Raw genomic sequence first — 20,430 nt, forward strand, 5'->3', positions numbered from 1 at the left:
TTCACTTTGTTACGGTTTTAATAAATGTATAATTATTAAACATGTAAATAAATCCGAGGAATATTTCTGTAGAGAAATAATTATAAACTCAATATGAGATACCTAGTACCTGCTAGTTTTTTTATTATTATTTGGTAACACAGAAAAGTTGGTAATAGTAATCCCGAAACAGTATTTTATATATCTTAATTTATTAATTACACAATATTTTTAACCGACTTGAAAAAGGAGGAGGTTCTCAATTCGATTGGTAGTTTTTTATTTATGTACACCGATTACGCTGAGATTACGCCAAATGTAATAGCAGGCACCTAGGACAGCTTCATCCAGAACAAAACAACCCAAGCAGGCACATAAAAATAATGGTATTCTATTAATATTAAAGGAATTAGGTTTGCCTAAGAAATGTATTCAATTAATTTTCTATTAAGTAATTTTATACTTTTCAGTTTTTGAAGTATCTGATCATACAGTATTGTATTGAACAGATATTAAATTTAATTATTGCTTAGAGGTTGCAATCTATGTCTTACAGCACCCTGTCTTGTCCTAATCTTAAACGAACCATTTGCTGGTTTTTCACAGAAGAACATACAAGGCAGTTTACAGTTCGTTGTTGATAAAAGACCGCTACGGCGGAAGCCCCCGCAACGCTCGTCAAATTTTGTAAAATTCCCGGGACATTTGAAATCCCAGGAAACTCTCGTATCGTCTAAAGATTCACCTGAAACAAATAGGTAATTAGGACGCAATAAGCTACAAGAGATCTACTTACGACATTAATTAAAACTATACTCGCGAGATTTAGACAGTTCGATTTAGGCTGGGCACAAACGTTCGGAAACCGGAGTAGCATCCGTACATCCATACCGAACACAATATAATATTATTGGTAAAAATAGTATTCTTTTCACTTCGTTTGATAATACTTATTCATTTATTGAGTAAAATAATATTTTTAATAGTGTTAATAATTTAAATCTATTTAACACACACAAAAGACATAATATGTCTGCTTGCCACCACCTTACCACCTTGCTACCTTATAACAAATTAATTTTAGTTTTAGGAACCTAATGAATTTAAAATATAAGTAAGTCTAGTTTTATGACCTTTTTCTTACCTAAGACAGTGCGGTAGTGATACCGCTGAAATAAATCACTGAACCCCAGGAAAGCGAAGTCTCCAGGAAACATATGTTGGTCCACCTGTTTAAAAGCATCTTGTATGTATTGAGCCTCTTCTTTACTGTTTAGGATCGTCAGATGCCCACCTGCTCCAAGACACGTGGAATATCCTTCGAACCACGTTTGAGGTTCTATATGAGTTATGTAACACGTTTCATTTGGGCCCAGAGTCCATCCTGAAGAATTTATGACAATTACTATATAGGCAGTACCCACCTACTTACTTTTGTTAATATTTTTTGTCAATGCTCTTAGTTCTTAATCTAAACCTTAAAAAACAATTGTGTGATTTTATGAACTTTTTTTTTTCACAAAATAAAATCATCAACATAAATAATTAAAAGTAGCTAGTGAAATTACGGGGCAAATGAGACTCAACGTCTTATGTCTCAAGGTGGTAGGCGCAATTATTGTAATGCTGCTCAGAATTTTTGGGGATTAACAAAAAACCAACTGACTTCAAAAACACTATTCCAAAACAATAAATAGAACATATAATATGCACTAAAAAGTATAAAAATAATTGCGTTATTTTATACAATCTAATTAATTAATCTAATTCTAGTAACGATAAATGATTTTTAGTGAATCTGAACTACACTAACTAATAATTTGTCTAAATTTGTGTTAAATTTTACAAAATTTTGCAATGCAGCAATGAACGTAAGCGCATTGCAATTTGATTACAGGCAGTTAGAAATTCTGCCACAGATCACACCCTTACTGTAAATCGTTGAGGAGTTCCATTGGTCACAACAATATTTGACTACAACAATTACGACGTTACGGTAGCATAAAAAATATTTGGCCTAGTATCGTTAATTTGCTCCTAAGAATTGAAGAGATCCGTTACTTTGTCATGGATCCCATAGTCAGAACCTAACAAAACTCTCACTAAACTATACTTGAAGTATATCCTTTACAATAAAAAAAGAATTATCAAAATCGGTTGGTGAGATATTGAGTTATTCGTAAATTTGTAGCGCACATACTTAGCAAATTAAAGACTTTTATGGTTTTCTCATAGGTGACACTGTCAGATCTGGACCAAATTGCAATGGGACCACACGGAAAGCACCAGATTTTAAACAAAAAAAGAATTATCAAAATCGGTTCACCCAGTCCACAAAAAAACATTTCGACGAATTGAGAAAGTCCTCCTTTTTTAAAGTCGGTTAAAAAAAACATACCGACGAATTAAAGCTGAAAAATATGCAAGGATTGTAAGGTAAAGAACTGAAACTGGATTTACTAATGAACTATGAAAATATGCATATCAGTTTAATATGTCTTACAGAACACTGTCTTAGGAAATATGAGCTCATTTTTAACTCCAGTGTGTACTTCATTTAAAAAGTTTGTGTTTGTTCCGGTAAATAATAGGCGAATGGAGAAATATAGAGAGTTGTACGGTATGTTATTTAAAATAACTAAAACAGAGTTTTCTTCTATATTTACTCCAAAGACAGTCAACTCTGAACTCAGGTGGTGTCTTGTCATTTAATGACTGGGCAACAGCTGGTATTCGTAGGAGCAGACAACGGCTATATGAACTATGTAGTGAGAGATCATCATGTAATCCAATGATATTTAAAAGTATAGATAGGTTACCTAGACAATATTCGGTGTTTGTAATTGAAACACAAACGCACACATGAATAATTTAACATTGCAATAGCACACTACATTACGATTACACGTCAAAGAAGGATAGTAAATGCAATTATCGCAAGTGAAAAAGAGAAGTAGTAAATAATTTGTTAATTGCTTCGTATTTGCATAGCAAAAACACAGAATCATTCACCAGATATGATTTTTACCGTACACCGTGATTTATGCCTAAAATACGATTCATTCATGAGTAATAAAAGTTATATAGTAGTAAAACTACATTTAAATTAGGTAAATTAGGTGTTATTGATTTTTAAAAAAAATAATTTAATATTGATTACAATATATAGCCATATTGATGATTTAAATTATTTGTACATAATATAATAAAAAACATACAGACATATCAAAACAAAACCGGCATTAACTAACAATAAGGGTTCCATTTTTACAATTATTATTTTTTGTATATTATATTATTTATGAATGTATTTTTGTTGAGGGTTTATAACAATAAGATAATGGGAGAAACAGAAAATGATCCATTGATTCTTCTGCAGTTAGCAAGGGATATACCGAAAGGGCAGTGTTACTAAAAAAACTCCTACGCAAGCAGATGGCACTTACTGCCTACGTTTGCTACCTACCCTAGAACTTGTTTTTGTAGTTTGATAGTTCAGCTATACGCACTTGTTTATAAAAAAATATTAAATTTCGTATTACATTCACTGCAACAACGCCTTTTTTACATCATTTCCTAAATTGTCCTAAAATATACTACCTCGATCATACCGCAGCAGACAGGGTAGTTGCGATATATTCGGAGTGTTATCGTATCGTTCCAAATGTGTCGTTGTCGATTATGCGAGTAGACGTCCTGGTACGTTACATACATTCCAAGATTAAGTACTAATAAAATATCAAATAGCCTGCTATTACTAATCTCATTCTATACCACCTTTATTATAAGACTGTGAAAGCCAGAACTTATTATAATCATCATAATATTATTTAAGAATGACGCTCACTAACTAACAAGAAAACTCAAGTTCCGCAATCAAGCGGCAACGAACGCTATGTATTCTGCCTACGATTTCACTTCTGGTTGATTAATCTATGACATATAAGATTTGTCCTTGTCGCGCTGCAGTTGACATCATATCTCTTTCTTGCTCGAACCACCACGTTAATAATTCGAGATTTATTTGTAATCAAGAAATAAAATCGCGATAAAATACAAATACGACGTTATTTTATATACTTTCGTATGGTATGAAATACCTTCAAGCCGAGTGTGATAATAGTATCACATGAGTGTTTTAATACCTTATTATCAACAGTTGCATACAAGATTTTATCTACACCCATAATATGAGTCTTCTAAAAGATTCTGGAACAGTTAGCTTACTGCTAACATTAAAACACCAGTCCCTAGTAGTAACCTAATATCATTCATTACTGATTATATACAAATAAACTAAGTATTAATGAAACAATTATATATTTTAGTAGTAATTTACATTTTGTATAGTGCAATAATTAAAATTCTCTCGAATATAATGTTCTTTTGCAGCGTGAATGAATCGCTCATTTTTTGTAAACAAAACAATAAAAATATCGAAGAAAAATGGCGGGGATTCGAATAATAGCCTACTTTTTTTTACCGCGCGCGACTTTCTGGTAGTGTGGAGCGCGCGTAAACGAAAATGTTCTTTTTTGAAATTCATACAGATACCACGCATCGAGCAATAAGAATGTGGCTGTATGTTGAAACTCTTTGCGCATGAAGGGATAAAAAAAACATAGGAGTGTTGTTATGAAATTCAGTACAACATTACAAAACTCTTTTGGATGATGTAATGGTTATTAGAACACTGGGTGTTTTAATGTTGGCAATAAGTTAACTGTTTCAGAATCTTTAATGGAGGATTTAAAGCATGGGTGTAGATAAAGATTATTATTGTCACGGACGAAAACGTTCCGTTTAGCTCGCTGCTATTAGCAGACTAAATGAAATTACGACAATTGTCTGAATTTGTCTGCAACAATTTGCACGCGCTAGTGCGATATCTACCTCTTTATTGTATATAATATCATTGATGTAATCATGAAAAAATAAACTAAATTATTTAAGAAAGTATGTACTAATGCTAAATCAATGCATATTAGAGAATTAATTAAAAAGACATCAAATAAAATAAAAATGACTTGGAAAGTTATCAACTGGGAATCTGGAAAAGCAGAAGACTGCAATTTTTTATATAATCTAATAACAAGCAATACTAAAATCCAGCTTTAGATTTTTTTTTCTGACATTCTAGTTTCTATCACAAGCACCCTTGTCTCCTCCACCAGTGTTGCTGCGTCTGTATTGAATATGGCGTATTTCCTGACCTTCTGAAATATAGTAAAATTACACCAATATTTAAATCGGGACTCAATTCTGACCCGAATAACTATAGTCCTGTTTCGGTGTTGCCTACCCTTAGTAAAATTTTTGAAAAAAATATTTTAAGCTAAATGCTTACTCACACTTTAAGGTTACTTCATATAAAACAATTTGGCTTTACTAGGGGAACTCATCAGAAATATTTATGAGGCCTGGGAGGAATCACAGAATGCACTTGGTATCTTCTGTGATTTATCTAAGGCTTTTGATTGTGTTCAACATTCAACGCTGGTCAGGAAGCAATGTCACTATGGTATAAGTCGGTCGGTGTGAATGGCAGGAGATGTCCTGGGATTCCTCTCGGTATGGGGGTACCACAAGGGTCTATTCTTGGACCGTTCCTCTTCCTAATTAATATAAGTGATCTGACCTAACCTTGCACAAAAAAAACACAAGGTAGTATTGTTTGCGGATGTCACTTCGCTCATATTCATAGTAAAAAGAAGCTAAGTTTTATATGACGAAGTAAACAATGTTCTATCTGACATCGTGTACTGGTTTAGCGCCATTAACTTATTGTTAAATAGTCATAAATGAATTAAATTTACCGAGCCAAATGTCAAAAATGTAGATGCGAATATTTTATTAAACGTAGAGGTGGTAAAAGCTGTGGAATCTGCTATATTTCTTGGCATTACTCTTGATTCCAAATTGCAATGGGGATTGATATCATATTGAAGGATTTTGCGAATAGGCTTAGTTCAGCAGCATATGCGGTTAAAAATTAGACAGTTAACTGACATAGATAAGCCACGACTAGTATATTTTAGTTATTTTCATAGTATTACGTATCGTATTACGATGGTACCTATATTGTTATGGAGCAGTGCAGCTGATATTAATACCATCTTTGTGCTGCCGAAGAGGGCTATTTGCGCAATTTATAATCTAGATTCTAAAGAATCATTAAGAGATAAATTTAAAGAAATAAACATTTTGACTGTTGCTTCTCTTTATATTATATATACAACGTGAAACTTAATGGGTATACTATGCTTTGAACCAGACATTCCTTAGGTCATCTGTAATGACTATGTGAAGTCAGAAATGAATTAGCATTATATTTTAATACAATATTTAAAGTTCTAAGTTTTCGCAAAAACTCGTTGATTCCCTCAACCCTAATCAGCTGTTTTTTTGAACTCTCTTTGACCTAAAACAGATGAAAAACGTAGATGTGACATAATATCAGATAATAGTAAAATGCCTACTATTTATTGCAGCTGTGAAGCAATTTGTGTTCTCATTTTGCCATGAAGACAAATGTTATTTTGTATTTGCATTTGCTTTAGCTGACATTGAAAATACTTCTAAATTTGTATTTACTGTAGTTATGTATTACCCAATAAAGATAGTTAATTCTAATCTAATTATGAAACTATGTTATGTTAGTATTTACTCTGATTTCCGCGAGTGTTACACATTTAAATAAAACAAGTTTAAAAGATAAAAACTAGTGTTATTGTAACTGTGTTTTTACATTTTGTGTTTATTTAAATATGTTAGGCAGACATTTCGGTATTTTTTTCGATTCAAGGCTGGGTCAGACCGGATGCGTATGCGTGACATCGTAACAACGTCGTAGTCACCCGCGTAGTTCCGGCGTAACCTAATGTCACACCGGGTTGCGCATACGTCTTCGCTTACGCTTACGCAATCGAGCTGAGAACGCAACGCAGGCCCCGTGCCCGGCTGCAGCAGCCATATTACTGGTTTTGACGCTGTTGTTTACGATGTCTCACGAAGATTGGGTATATGGACCTAGTAGTTCATCTGACGAGGAAGAAGCAATATTACTACTATTGTGCCAGAATACCTCTGCGTGTGCAAAAAGAAAATCTCCCATAATAAACTTTTATACGATACATTTTTAAAGTCTTTACTTTTTGGATTGTATATACATTCACATTTACGCACAATTTTAATAAGTTTTTCTTTTTTATCGCTATTAATTACTAATCAAAACAAAACAAAAAACCACTTTTTTGTAATAAAATACAACTGACTACAATTTCGCGCGTAGGGCAACGCACAGCAAAGGTACGTGCGTGTTCAAATTTGTTCGGTGTGACGTCCAAAATGGCGCGCGATTGAATACAACGTCATCAACGCGACGTTGCCGTTCTGCTCTGCGTAAGGTACGTCGTAGGTCACGCAGCCTGTTTGTGTCTTGGGAGCTGCTTTGCGTAGGGCTACGTATTACGTCAACGTTTCGCGACGTCGTCTACGTTACGCAAGCGGTGTGTCCTGTCTCATACATTTCCATACATTACAACTCAGTAGTACGTGCGCGTCTACGCTTACGTCTACGCATACGCATCTGGTCTGCTCCAGCCTAAAATGGACTTGCCGTAGGCTAGAGAGTGCCATACAAGCATACGATGGAAATATACCATTGCTCATAACTTCTTTAGATTTTAATGTCTTACCTACAAAACAGATTTTGTTGCACAAATTGGGTCGTATGAGAAAATTGGTAAGTCTAAACATTAAAAAAAGAATAGTTTAACAACGTACGTGAATCATAAGTGTCACACTCTTTGAAATATTTTACTTTGGATGCTGGAAGCTTGCATGCGAACGGCAAGTGTTGGTTGCATGGATGTACAAACAGACGACCATTCCGACGCATTGCCACACACCTACCGCCGCTGTGGAGTGGCTGTTGAAGTTCCCAAAGTAAGTCCAGTATTGTATCCTGTAGACTGCTACCTTCAAATAAATCAAAAAGAAATGAAGAAACAAATGACAGCTCTTAGTCTAGATTTCCCGCCAAGGCTTCCATTAAATTGTAATTTCTATCCTCCATACTTTCTACGCTTCTATTAGGCACATATTTCCAATTACATTCACACATTTCTCCCTTAAACTTAGATTAGAGACCCATAATATTAACTACCATGTTAGTACATGGTAGTTAATATTATGGGTGTTTATTACTAACCGTACTAACTCTTGTTGCCTATTCTTCAGTTCACAAAAAAACCACAGCTATATCAACCGATCATTTCCTTTTACATCAGCTCTTTATATACTTAAATCAGCTAAATTAAAATAAATAATCTCTCCACCTTGACGTTGGCCGAATCGTCGACATTGAGTCGACTGAGCCAGTTAATTAAAAAAAAAAGACAACAATAATAAAAAAAAATAACTAATTTAAAGTATGTCTTCTGGATTATGATAGGCCTCTAACTGTCCCAGGTAACAAAACACTGTAGTTATATACATATATCAGACCTACCTAAACATAGAGGAAAAACAAACTGCATTATTTTAAATGTCAGTAGGGGGAGGTGGGGGCATCCTGATGCACAAAAATTCAACCTCGACATCGTGTGCATCGACTGTTTCAGCTTAGATTTTAAAAACAAAATTGCCGCTAAAAGTGATTAGATATTATAGAGATATACCTAGTTACTTTAGTAAAAAAAAACATTTTTGCAACAATCTTCCTCACCCAAGGGGTACTTTGAGACATAAGGTGGGGCAGATGATTGTTTTTTTTTAATCCATGAGAACTACAATATATACAACAACCTAAATTGTTTTATTACTTAAAATTAACAAATAAAACCATATTATTAATTGAGATTACGAAAACACTTTATTACGCGTTCAAACATTACGTTCAATGAGACTTTGAAGTTTTTTCAAGAAAATAGACAAAAAAAAACAATAATGTCATCATAAACTAGTAATAGTGGTAATACAATGATGATACAGCGTGTAGATGATACTACTTTAGAACCTTCACCGATGCTGCTGTTTGTGATGGAGACGGTGTTACTTGTGACTAAGAAGTTGCTGCTTGTGATGAACTTGGTACTGCTTCTGATGAAGGTGATGCAGATTTGTGATGAAGATGTAGCTGCTTGTGATAAAGATGATGTTGCGTGTGTAGGAGATGATGTGCAGGTGGCTTCAACTATCTTTCTTGCCCTCTCTATGAGAGGGTTGAGAGCTTTGTTGCCATTCCTATCGGCCGCTTTGCGTATACACAAAGTCTTTGACAGTATTTCACGTAGGTATAGCATCTTTTATGTTTTCTTCATCGATATATTTTCTATTTGTCTTTTGTTTATTGGTGCGGACCATTTTCTAAAAAAAAAACATTATTATTTGTTCGGGGCTTTATTTTAATTAGGGGTAGATTGACACGTATCATTGTACCCCGCGTCTTACTGAATGAATGTGCCCTAACGGACTTTTTCCACAAAAGACTACTTCATTAAATTATTTATTAATAATATACTCAAAAACATATTTCAAAACTCTTTAGAATCCACTTACCTTTGGGAAAATAAAGTAACAAAAATCACAAATAAGACGGTGCTGAATCACGATCACTTATCTACTAAAATTTTAGTTAGTGGCACCACAAATAGGTACTAATTGAAAGCCAACGGCGAACTGACGTTGACCGGCCGCGGCGTCACAACTGTCTTTCTTAAGCCGCTGCGCTGTGTTTTCGTATTTGTTAACACAAAAACATGTTTTTTATACAGTTTTGTTAAATAAAACATTTTAACATGTTTACCGCGAGAAATGGATAACATCACCCGCGTTCGCCTGCGGGGAGGGAAATTAACGCATAATTTGTTAACGTTCACTGAATGAAGACGTACCAATCATTAGCAATAATTCTATTTGGTTTTTTAATGATGGAGTAGAATAAAGACAATAATTTGTTTTTATACAACCGGTAATAGAAAGACTGGTTCTTTGGAATGTTATATTGTTAGCGTATAGAAACTATTGATCACATTACATCATTCCTCCACATCATTTTTTATGTCCGGTGAAACTATATAATAGTTATGATAACAACTCTTGAAAATCACTTTCTGAGGAACAAAAAGTTTTTCATACCGCACTGGTTTTAAGCAAAATTTTTTAATCATAAATATTGAACGAATGTGATTGCAGGTATGGGCGGACCCGGAATCTATTCCTTTTTCTTCTTTTGAGATCTAAATATACCTACTATTGATAGAACAGCAGCCACGTCTTCTTCGTCGGAACCCATTTTTGAAATGAATCAAAAACAGGTAGAACGGACTGACTATTATTCTAACATATTTTTTTAACATGTTCTGTTAGTGTGTTGTGACGAGCCAGACTGCGTAGGCCTGGGAGGAATCACAGAATGCACTTGTATCTTCTGTGATTTATTTGCTTTTGATTGTGTTCAACATTCAACGCTGGTAAGGAAGCAATGTCACTATGGTATAAGAGGATCTGCGCTCGATCTTTTGATCTCATATTTAAATAATAGGATAATAATAGGGTTGATGTGAATGGCAGGAGATCTCCTGGGACTCCTCTCGGTATGGGGATTCGGTATTTATTAAACGGAGAGATGGTAAAACCAGTGGAATCTGCTGTATTTCTAGGTATTACTCTTGATTCCAAATTGCAATGGGGCCGCCATATTGAAGAAATGGCGAATAGGCTTAGTTCTGCAGCATATGCGGTTAAGAAAATTACACGGTTAACTGACATAGATACGGCGCGACTAGTATACTTTAGGTATTTTCATAGTATTATGTCCTATTGTATATTATGGGGCAGTGCGGCCGATATTAATACCATCTTTGTGCTGCAGATATGCATAGTTTTATAAGGGTTATATAAGAAATAGATATTTCTCTTATAGATATTTATCACTGCCGATCTTGCTTCTAAACAAATTGGTTTACAGTTATTAGGTATTTTTTATCTAATAAGCAATAGAAAAAATTCATTGACTGAATAAAAATCTACAAATGGGCATATTAAATATTATTCTTAGTATGGCGGTTCGACCACAAGATCTTTAATGAAAAATGATACAAATATTACATTTTCCATAGCAATAATATTGAATAATTTAATAATATTATATATGTAGCTAGACAACCTCAGAATATGTGAGGGTGCCTTAAAACCGAATCATGGCAGCATTTGACATTTTAGCGAGACTTCAACTTTATAGCCAGCATTGTAATGCAATGTTAGATATATTACTACCTAGACACCAACGTAATAAGTGTCGGTTTGCGGCGAAGTACATAGATTGTTTAAAAATCGGACTATATTTCCTATTATTAAAAATAATACAAGTACCTACACAGTACACACTTACCCTCGATCGTCACAAAAGACCGTTCCGAATATAAATCGTGAACACCCACAAAAACACCTTCGAACCTAGTGAGTATCGGAGCTATAAGGAGCGGAATGCTATCCGCTTCGTCCAGGGATATCGGCACCAGAAGCTGTGAACCTTCAGACTCACATCGAATCCTAGCCTGGTACCAGTCAACCGGCTCCGTATGCAGCTTATAAAATGCGTCGAATGCTTTTTCATACCTGTAGTCATCGCGAAATTTTGGTCTCGCAGCTTCTGTTAGTTTAAAAATAGTAATTAAGTATTGTTTTCAGCAAAATAGCACGCTATCTGTTTAAAAAATATATAGGTAAGTAATATATTTTATCTACACCCATGCTTTAAGTCCTCTATTAAAGATTCTGAAACAGTTAGCTTATCGCCAACATTAAAACACCCAATGTTCTAATAACCATTACATCATCCAAACGAGTGTTGTAATGTTGTATTGAATTTCATAACAACACTCCTATGTTTTTTTTTCGATCCCTTCATGCGTAAAGAGTTTCAACAGACAGCCACATTCTTATTGCTAGATGCGTGGTATCTGTATGAATTTCAAAAAAAGAACAATTTCGTTTCGCGCGTTCCACACTGCCAGAACGTCGCGCGCCAAAAAAAAAAGTAGGTTATTCGAATCCCCGCTATTTTTCTTCGATATTTTTATTGTTTTGTTTACAAAAAATGAGCGATTCATTTTAAACGCTGCAAAAGAACATTATATTCGAGTAAATTTTAATTATTGAACTATACAAAATGTAAATTACTACTAAAATAAATGTTTCATTAATACTTAGTTTATTTGTATATAATCAGTAATGAATGATTTATTTATTTATTTATTAGAAAAGGCTTACCAACTAGACACACAATTAATATTATGACTGCTTATAATATAAAATTTCTTATATTTATATTTGTATATCTAACTTATAGGTATGCACAGCGTTGCCTTCATTTATTATTGTAAGTTAAGTAATACTACTACAATATGTGTTTTCTATTACTAAAAACTATAATTTTATACTTCCAAATTATAAGGGTTCAAAAGCGTATTTTTTAAAATTCCAATGTATTAAAATTTATATCTATACTACTATTACTATGGAATTTACTGTTATATAATTTTGAGATAAGTTGGATAGGTGAATTTGAGCCATAATTGTAGCAGAGTAGTAGTATTGCAGATATGTACTAATACGACAAGGATAAGGTGGTACACATAATCCAATCTTAGATAGAAGTAATGGACAGTCTAATTGATTATTTAATAATTTATATAAGAAAAGAATTTGTGACGCATTTCTTCTCAATTCTAAGGTTTTCATATTGAAAAATTTTAATTTGTCTTTGTAACTTATAATAGTGTAATTATTAGTGACATAACTCAATTTGGATATAAATTTCTTTTGAACTGACTCAATCCTAGTGATGTACGTTTTGTAATAGGGGCACCAAACTACCGAATTGTATTCAACCTGAGATCTTACAAGGGAATAGTATAGTATTTTAAGCGTAGGAATTGATGTAAAAGCCTTGGTGTTACGTAAGAAAAACCCAAGCATTTTAAAACTTATGTGAGCTATTTTGTCAATATGTTTATCAAATCTCAACTCCTCGTCTAAAATGACACCCAAATCATTGATATGGTTTATTTGATTTATTTGTATGCCATCAATATGATATTTACTCTCCAATTTCTTTCGTTTCCTAGAAAATTTTATAAAATGACATTTGGACGCATTGAGTTCCATCAAATTATTTTTACACCATAACATTACACGATGGATATCATTCTGTTTGATCCTCTGAACAAGTAACTGTACGATATATTTTTAAGTCATCTGCATATAACTCGTAATTTGATTCTTGAATACTTTTGGAAATATCGTTTATAAACAGTGTAAACAATAATGGTCCCAAATTAGAGCCTTGAGGAACACCAGATGTTTGTTGAAATTCTCTAGATTGATACCCACTTATTTTAACTACTTGTGGTCGATGAGCTAAATATGATTCTAACCATACCAATACACTTTCTGAGAAGCAGTATGCATCTCTTAGCTTCTTTATTAGCAGGGTGTGGTCGACTTTGTCAAACGCCTTACTAAAATCTGTATACACAGCGTCAACCTCCTTATCATTGCTCATTTCAGTTATAACAGAATCAGTAAAACACATCAAATTTGTAAGGGTTGATCGTTTTTTAACGAAACCATGTTGTTTTTCACTTATTAAATGTTTAGTTTCCCATGAGATTTGGGAACAGACAAAAGATTCAAATATTTTGGCAGGAGTACTTAGTACAGTAATTGGTCTATAATTTTTAATATCCGATTTATTACCCTTCTTGAATATAGGCACCACCTTCCCTTTTTTCCATTCACTTGGAAATATACCATCCCTCAGAGATTTATTATATATTATTGATAAAGGTATCGATAATTCCGCAGCACAATTTTTATAGAATACAGGAGGTATACCATCAGTTCCCGCACTTTTATTAATGACAAGAGACATTAACTTATTTTTAACTTCTGTTTCGCTTACCTGTAGGTGATTTGTACTATTTTTATTAAATTTTGATGTAGTGTATCTATCCTTTTGTGGTGATACAATTTTTGATGTGTTATTATATATAGATGAAAAGAACTCAGCAAAAAAGTTAGCAATCTCAGTGCCATCGTTCGATGAACTATCGTTAAATTTCATTAAAGATGGAATTACACTTGTATTACCTCTTTTAGATTTTATGTAAGACCAGAACATTTTTGGGTTTACTTTTATATTATCTTCTATTTTTTTTATATATTTTTCATAAGCACTATTTATAAGCACACGAGATCTTTCTTTTAATAAGTTATATTGTAGTTTATCCATAATGATATTAGGTTACTACTAGGACTGGTGTTTTAATGTTAGCAGTAAGCTAACTGTTCCAGAATCATTTATAGGATTCATATTCTGGGTGTAGATAAAGTCTTGTATGCAACTGTTGATGACTCGGCTTCGCCTCGTGTGATAAATCCACATTCGTGTTTTAATACCCCTTATTACATAACAGTTGCATAAATAACTATTTTTAAATTGATAATTCTGTCCAAATCACTTTTTGTACTACCTAACATATTCATCAAACTGTTGTTCAACAGATTCACACTTAGCTACTAAAATGATGGATCGATGTTGATGAGTCATTGATACGCGTTTTCATGGCCGAATAGACTGCACTGTGTTCATTTCGTGCTGAGGGCTCACATTGCGTAAGATTTAAGCAAACTAGTACAAATGGGGAATCATGGTAAAAATGATTAAAATAGATAGGTAAATGGAAGTCGGAAAGTACTAAAATAAAATGTTCATATTATTATTTTGAATATTATGCCACGTGGGATTTTTGTATGTATGTACTATAAGCAAAGTAGAAATCCAAGATGGCCGCCGCACAAAATTATGATTTCAACAATATGGATATCGTATCCGAGGATCTCGAGGGTGCAGAGCACGAATTTAGGATCATTTTTGAATTTCAAGATAGCCGCCGCGCAAAATTATGATTCCAACAATATGGGTACCGTATCACAGGTTCTCGAGGGTGCAGAGAACGAATTTGGGAACATTTTTGAAATCCAAAATGGCCGCCGCGCAAATTATCATTTTAACAATATGGATATCGCATCCGAGGTTGTCGAGGGTGCAGAGCACGAATTTAGGATCATTTTTGAATTTCAGGATTGCCGCCGCGCAAAATTATGATTCCAACAATATGGGTACCGTATCACAGGTTCTCGAGGGTGCAGAGAACGAATTTGGGAACATTTTTGAAATCCAAGATGGCCGCCGCGCAAATTATGGTTTCAACAATATGGATATCGTATCCGAGGATCTCGAGGGTGCAGAGCACGAATTTAGGATCATTTTTGAAATTCAAGATGGCCGCCGCGCAAAATTATGATTCCAACAATATGGGTATCGTACCCGAGGTTCTCGAGGGTGCAGAGAACGAATTTGGGAACATTTTTGATATCCAAGATGGCCGCCGCGCAATATTATGATTTTAACAATATGGATATCGCATCCGAGGTTGTCGAGGGTGCAGAATAATATACGTTTTGTGTTAGCTAGTTAGCGATAGCTATCATAGTTTTATGATTATATAAAACAATTCAAATAAAAATGCCTATTTTTGAAAAAATAAATCTATCGATACTTTTTTTCGTAATCATGTTTTCGAAACTGCAATAACTTAGATAAATAAATGAAGATAAACATATCAAAAAACTGGAACCGTATTTGTAGAAGTATTTTAAGTACCTAGATTTTTAAAAATGTTAGTTTTTAAGACTATAGCGCCTTAAAACGAAAAAAGGAATTTATAGCCAAGTACATGCTATACTAAGCTACTTAGAATATTAACTGAATTATTGATCAGTGAACGCATATAAAACGTGGAAGCAGTCTTCTCATACTATCTACCGTTAATTAATATCGGCAACAATTCACACAATTAAGTGACAATACAGTAAACTTTATAGTTATTATTGTTATCAACATGAAATAAAGAGTTTAATTAACTAAGTAATTAAGGGGCGCGCTTATCATAATATTGTCAATGTTTGTCAGATATGTGGACGATGTATTCGTTATGTATAAGGCGATCAGTCATAATAAAAAAAAATGATTTTTGAACTATATAAATTAGCTAGATGTACACTTTCAAAAAAAGCGAACACTTTTCTCAAAGGCCAGCTACCGGTCTGTGATTTCTCTCGCGCTACAGAAGAATAAGGCCTGCGATAGTCACTAACATCAGTTGACACGTACGCTCGTTTGTCGTACTCTTCCATAAAAATACGAAATTAATTTTAGAAATGACATTTAATTAAAAGTTAGTTTCGAGTGTTTCTTGAATTAAAATGATTCTGTAATTAAATATTTGCGTTGCTCATTTAATAATTTTTTAGTATTTCAGTTTTTTTATTTTTAAAAAAAATTAATTGTCATCAGAATATTTATTAAAAATCACAAAAAGAATGCATACAAAACTTACAAAAAAAATTGGTATGGTTAAAAAGAAAAATGTAGAGAAACTTATCGTTACAACACTACATATAATTGATATAAATTGGTGCAGCGTTTTTAGAAAGCATTGTGAATTTCTTATTGAATAAATAGAAATCTTTATTTTCCCTGTCTCTAATTGAACAGCTTTTATACATAGTCTTTATGACTCCTGTCTTGTGAGAATCTAAATTAAAAATAACGTGAAATAATAAAGGAAAATAGCACGTAGGTACACATAGGTAAGTATATAAAAAATACAGCTGTATACCATCCCATAAAAAAGCAAAATTAAAACCATATCTTTTAGTAACTAAATAAATATTTCAGTTCTATAACAAAAAGTTAGTAAAATGTGTTACTTCCTACAGTATGCATAATGTCATCCCTCAAATAAAATACATTTCATTGTATTTTAAGTAATTGGCCTGTTATACGTGAAAAATGATTCAATTCCCCTTAGGAAGACGATCCGTATGATTTCTGAACCACTATTACAACACGTGAATTTATTTTAAATCCTTGTTTTATCTGTTTTTTTATATAACGTCCGACCATGATCCGATCGTACTCACTCGCCTAACCGAACTGACTCGTGAGCCGGTACAGTTTGCAACCCCGCCTACTACGGGACAGTTTTAGTTGCGCTATTTTAAAGCGTCAGAAATGCTTATGTAGCTAAAATCCTTTCATGTTTTATATGCGTTCACTGGTATTATTTGATACATACATTATTTATTAGTGTCTAAGTGTTTTTTTTTTAGATAAATTCACTGAATTTATCGAAACTATTATCATTCTTGAGCTACATGTAAAATAATACGCATAGGTACACTTTCGCGCGCATAAAATCAACGGAATTGAATCTTAGTGGGATCGGATCGCGAAGGGTTATTAGGAAATTGGGAGTCTAGTTGGTTATTCATACGTCAATGTCAAATGTTATAGAAGGTTTGATGGAATTCAACCCAAATAATTTATATAGTAGCTGTATAGCCCATCCCTACAGCATTTTGAAATTTGAATTTAATTGGCACATCATTTTTTAACATATTATGTGAGCACCAAGTAGTGTTTTGTTTAGGTGTAAAAATTTTGAACAGAAATTTTCTTACCTATTACTGTACTTAAGGCCAAAATAACCGCACTGACATAAAGGTTTGTTACAAAAATGTACATATTCGATCATTATTTTCACTTTTAATTTCAAACTACCCACTACAAAACGTTATCCATAAACATAAACAAAGTTATCCGTATTATGGCGTGACTGATGAAAATTTCACTAACCATAAAATTGTTGAAGCCATATTCAATCAGAAATAAAAAATGAACACTTTCATATATATTTATTATATTTGTATGGCATTATGATTTTATATTAAAGTACATACCTAGCAAGAAAGGTAATAATTGTTCAAAACTTTATGATGATGTGTGCAAAATAAAAATATCTTTTATGTAATATGTTGCAAGCTTAATAATGTAAAATATTAATAACAATGTTTTACTTGAAAAATCATACACGGAGCCTTTTGATGTAAAATTCTATACTTGGTTTCTTAGATGAACAGTTGGAGTATTTTATATTTCATAAAAACAGTGTTATGTTTCATTCAAGTTTCAGTTATTTTATGACAGTTTCATAACACAAAATGTTCTATTTAAACATTTTTATTTCTTAAAATAAAATCTTTTATGGAACTGGGAGTTAGAGTATTGGGGTGTTAAATTATGACATTATTTCGTCATTTTAAGTCCTTGCAACATTACATTATATGATAAAACTTCAAATTAATTGTAACATTATACATTTAGACATTGATATTTAATGCAACTTTATCACAAGATTTTTAGGTACTTTGGCACACATGTTTTGCAACACACATGCTTTACTTACAACAACAATACTCATAATATATATACATGTTCACTAATAAAATAAATAACAATAATAACACTAAATAGATTGACTAGGAATATAAAAGCTTCCTAAGCACCTCATATGAGGCATTTATAACGCCCCAACTGAGAAATGCACGGTTTATATTAAGTAAAGCCCCACGATACAAGTTGCCAAACTTAGAGCCCCGTTTTCTCATAATATAGTTAAACTCATACAAAATTGTTCTATGAGGACCCCCCAACTCACATTGCATACCTATTTTAATCACATTAAGGGGATAAAACAGTGTACTCAAAAAAGCCCCTATTGAAGCACCAGCAATAAAATTTTGCAGCCCATCGTATAGCATATTCTCCTGCTTAGGCAATCTTACTCTAAATTCATCTCTAATTATAAAAAATAGTGCATTAGATGGTCCATTCCTCAGTAATATGGGTACTAATCCTCTATAAAATTCTTTGATGCCATAAAACTTTGCAATATGTTGTGCAGCATGTGCTGTGTTATTAAACTGATTATGATATTTTGGATGTATTAGCAAGGTTTGTATTCGTTCAAAAGGCATCAGTGTAGCTTCGAAACATCCTGCTACAACACCTGCTATAGTTTTGGAGACATATGGGTTGACATTGTATTTAAGTAATGGTTCTAAACATTCGTCATAGATACCAAACATCAGAGACATAGACAAAGATCTCTGTAATAGTGGAGGTAGCATTCCTCTGTAGAGAAAAACCAAGCCTTCTTTTTTAAGTTGGTGCAAGGCAAATGTTGCTTCAACCCCATGCATCATCTGTAACAAAACTATTATAAGATACAACAGATGCAATGTAAGGAAATATTTTATATTAATATTTAACATATCAACCTGTCTGAATATCAGCTTATTCAGGGGATAACTAATGAGAATGTTACAGAATGCTGATCCCCCTCCACAAGCAAACTCCTTCCAATGATGAGAAAATGCATGAGTGGGCATACGAACTGACACACTGCCTTCATTGGTAACAGGCTTATCCAAGACTTGGGCCTCAGACATCTTGTCTTGGTCACACTCACATGGCATTCTGATTTATTCATCATCTGGAAAATGTAATACTTTTTTAAAATAAGGATCTAATAAGATTTACGTGATACATTACAATTTTTAAAATTAACACAAGGTAAGTGCTCATGCCACAAGGTCACGGTGGACTTTGAATTGAATTATATTTAATCAAATTAGGTAGATACCTACGTGGTTTGCGTATCTCGCAAATTTTTCTTCAATGCCATAACGAATGTAAACATTTATACTGAGATTTCTTATTTGAATTGTTTGTGTTAGTTGTCAATAAAATTTTCAGTGATGTAATTTAAATTAACCCTGTTATTTATTCATAATTTATCCTCTTAAACTTTCACTTACAGCTTCAGCTAAATACATAATTCATTTCAAACACCAATGACCAAACCAACTAAAGTCTAAATCCCATCATAGATCAATCTTCATCATCAGTCATCACTGACGTCTGACATTCGATGTCGGTGAGACGTGAGACAGTGACTGGCTGGCAGCGTTAGCAACTTGAAGTGGACTGACTATCGTACCAGAGGAGTAAAAATTATCGTACATGGATCGAAATTATCGTATTTTTTTAGGATAATGTCTATTATAAATAAATCATATAAATTGTAATATTGATATGCATGCAAGTACTTCTTTCTTCACTTAATTTGAATAATTCCGTTTGTCAGAGCGAATAATCATAATAATATAACGAAATAACTGCCAACTTTTCTACACGAAAATATACGATACATATGAAGTGTGAACATAATCGAAATATCGAACTTATATTCTCTTGTTCGCATTGGTAGATGCTATACTAACCAATAAGAAAGCGTGTACAGCAGGCGCTGGATAAAGTTACAGTATCGGCAGTGGTGAAACTTAGTAGAGCGGATCGTAAGGACCAATAGGAATAGAGAACTTGTATTTCCCGGTATTTTCCCAAGATTTTATTGGACAAAATAAAATCATGCTACTGCGATTTAGACTATCAACGCATGAGTGAAATAATAT

General features: G+C 33.2%; 2 protein-coding genes across 3 annotated transcripts; both read right to left on the reverse strand.

The window, feature by feature from the left end:
* Nucleotides 1–13: 13 nt before the first annotated feature.
* Nucleotides 14–17,714, reverse strand: LOC126966214 (uncharacterized). The gene is made up of 5 exons (XM_050810155.1): nt 17,575–17,714; nt 11,375–11,635; nt 7,765–7,959; nt 1,124–1,363; nt 14–724 (listed from the first exon to the last, which is right to left on the reverse strand). Exons 1-5 carry the CDS (start codon nt 17,636–17,638, stop codon nt 498–500), a joined length of 987 nt encoding a protein of 328 aa, XP_050666112.1. The 5' UTR covers nt 17,639–17,714; the 3' UTR covers nt 14–497.
* Nucleotides 17,715–17,793: 79 nt separating this feature from the next.
* Nucleotides 17,794–19,844, reverse strand: LOC126966216 (mitochondrial nicotinamide adenine dinucleotide transporter SLC25A51). 2 transcript variants are annotated; one of them, XM_050810160.1, is made up of 3 exons: nt 19,599–19,844; nt 19,234–19,448; nt 17,794–19,158 (listed from the first exon to the last, which is right to left on the reverse strand). In XM_050810160.1, the coding sequence occupies exons 2-3, from the start codon at nt 19,429–19,431 to the stop codon at nt 18,433–18,435; spliced, it is 924 nt and encodes a 307-aa protein (XP_050666117.1). In that variant the 5' UTR covers nt 19,432–19,448; nt 19,599–19,844; the 3' UTR covers nt 17,794–18,432. The 2 variants fall into 2 exon arrangements, with proteins under 2 accessions (XP_050666117.1, XP_050666116.1); XM_050810159.1 differs by having other exon boundaries at nt 19,603–19,843.
* Between the last annotated feature and the right edge of the window lie 586 nt (nt 19,845–20,430).

The sequence above is a fragment of the Leptidea sinapis genome, chromosome 9 (assembly GCF_905404315.1).
Source record: "Leptidea sinapis chromosome 9, ilLepSina1.1, whole genome shotgun sequence".
NCBI classification, from domain to species: domain Eukaryota; kingdom Metazoa; phylum Arthropoda; class Insecta; order Lepidoptera; family Pieridae; genus Leptidea; species Leptidea sinapis.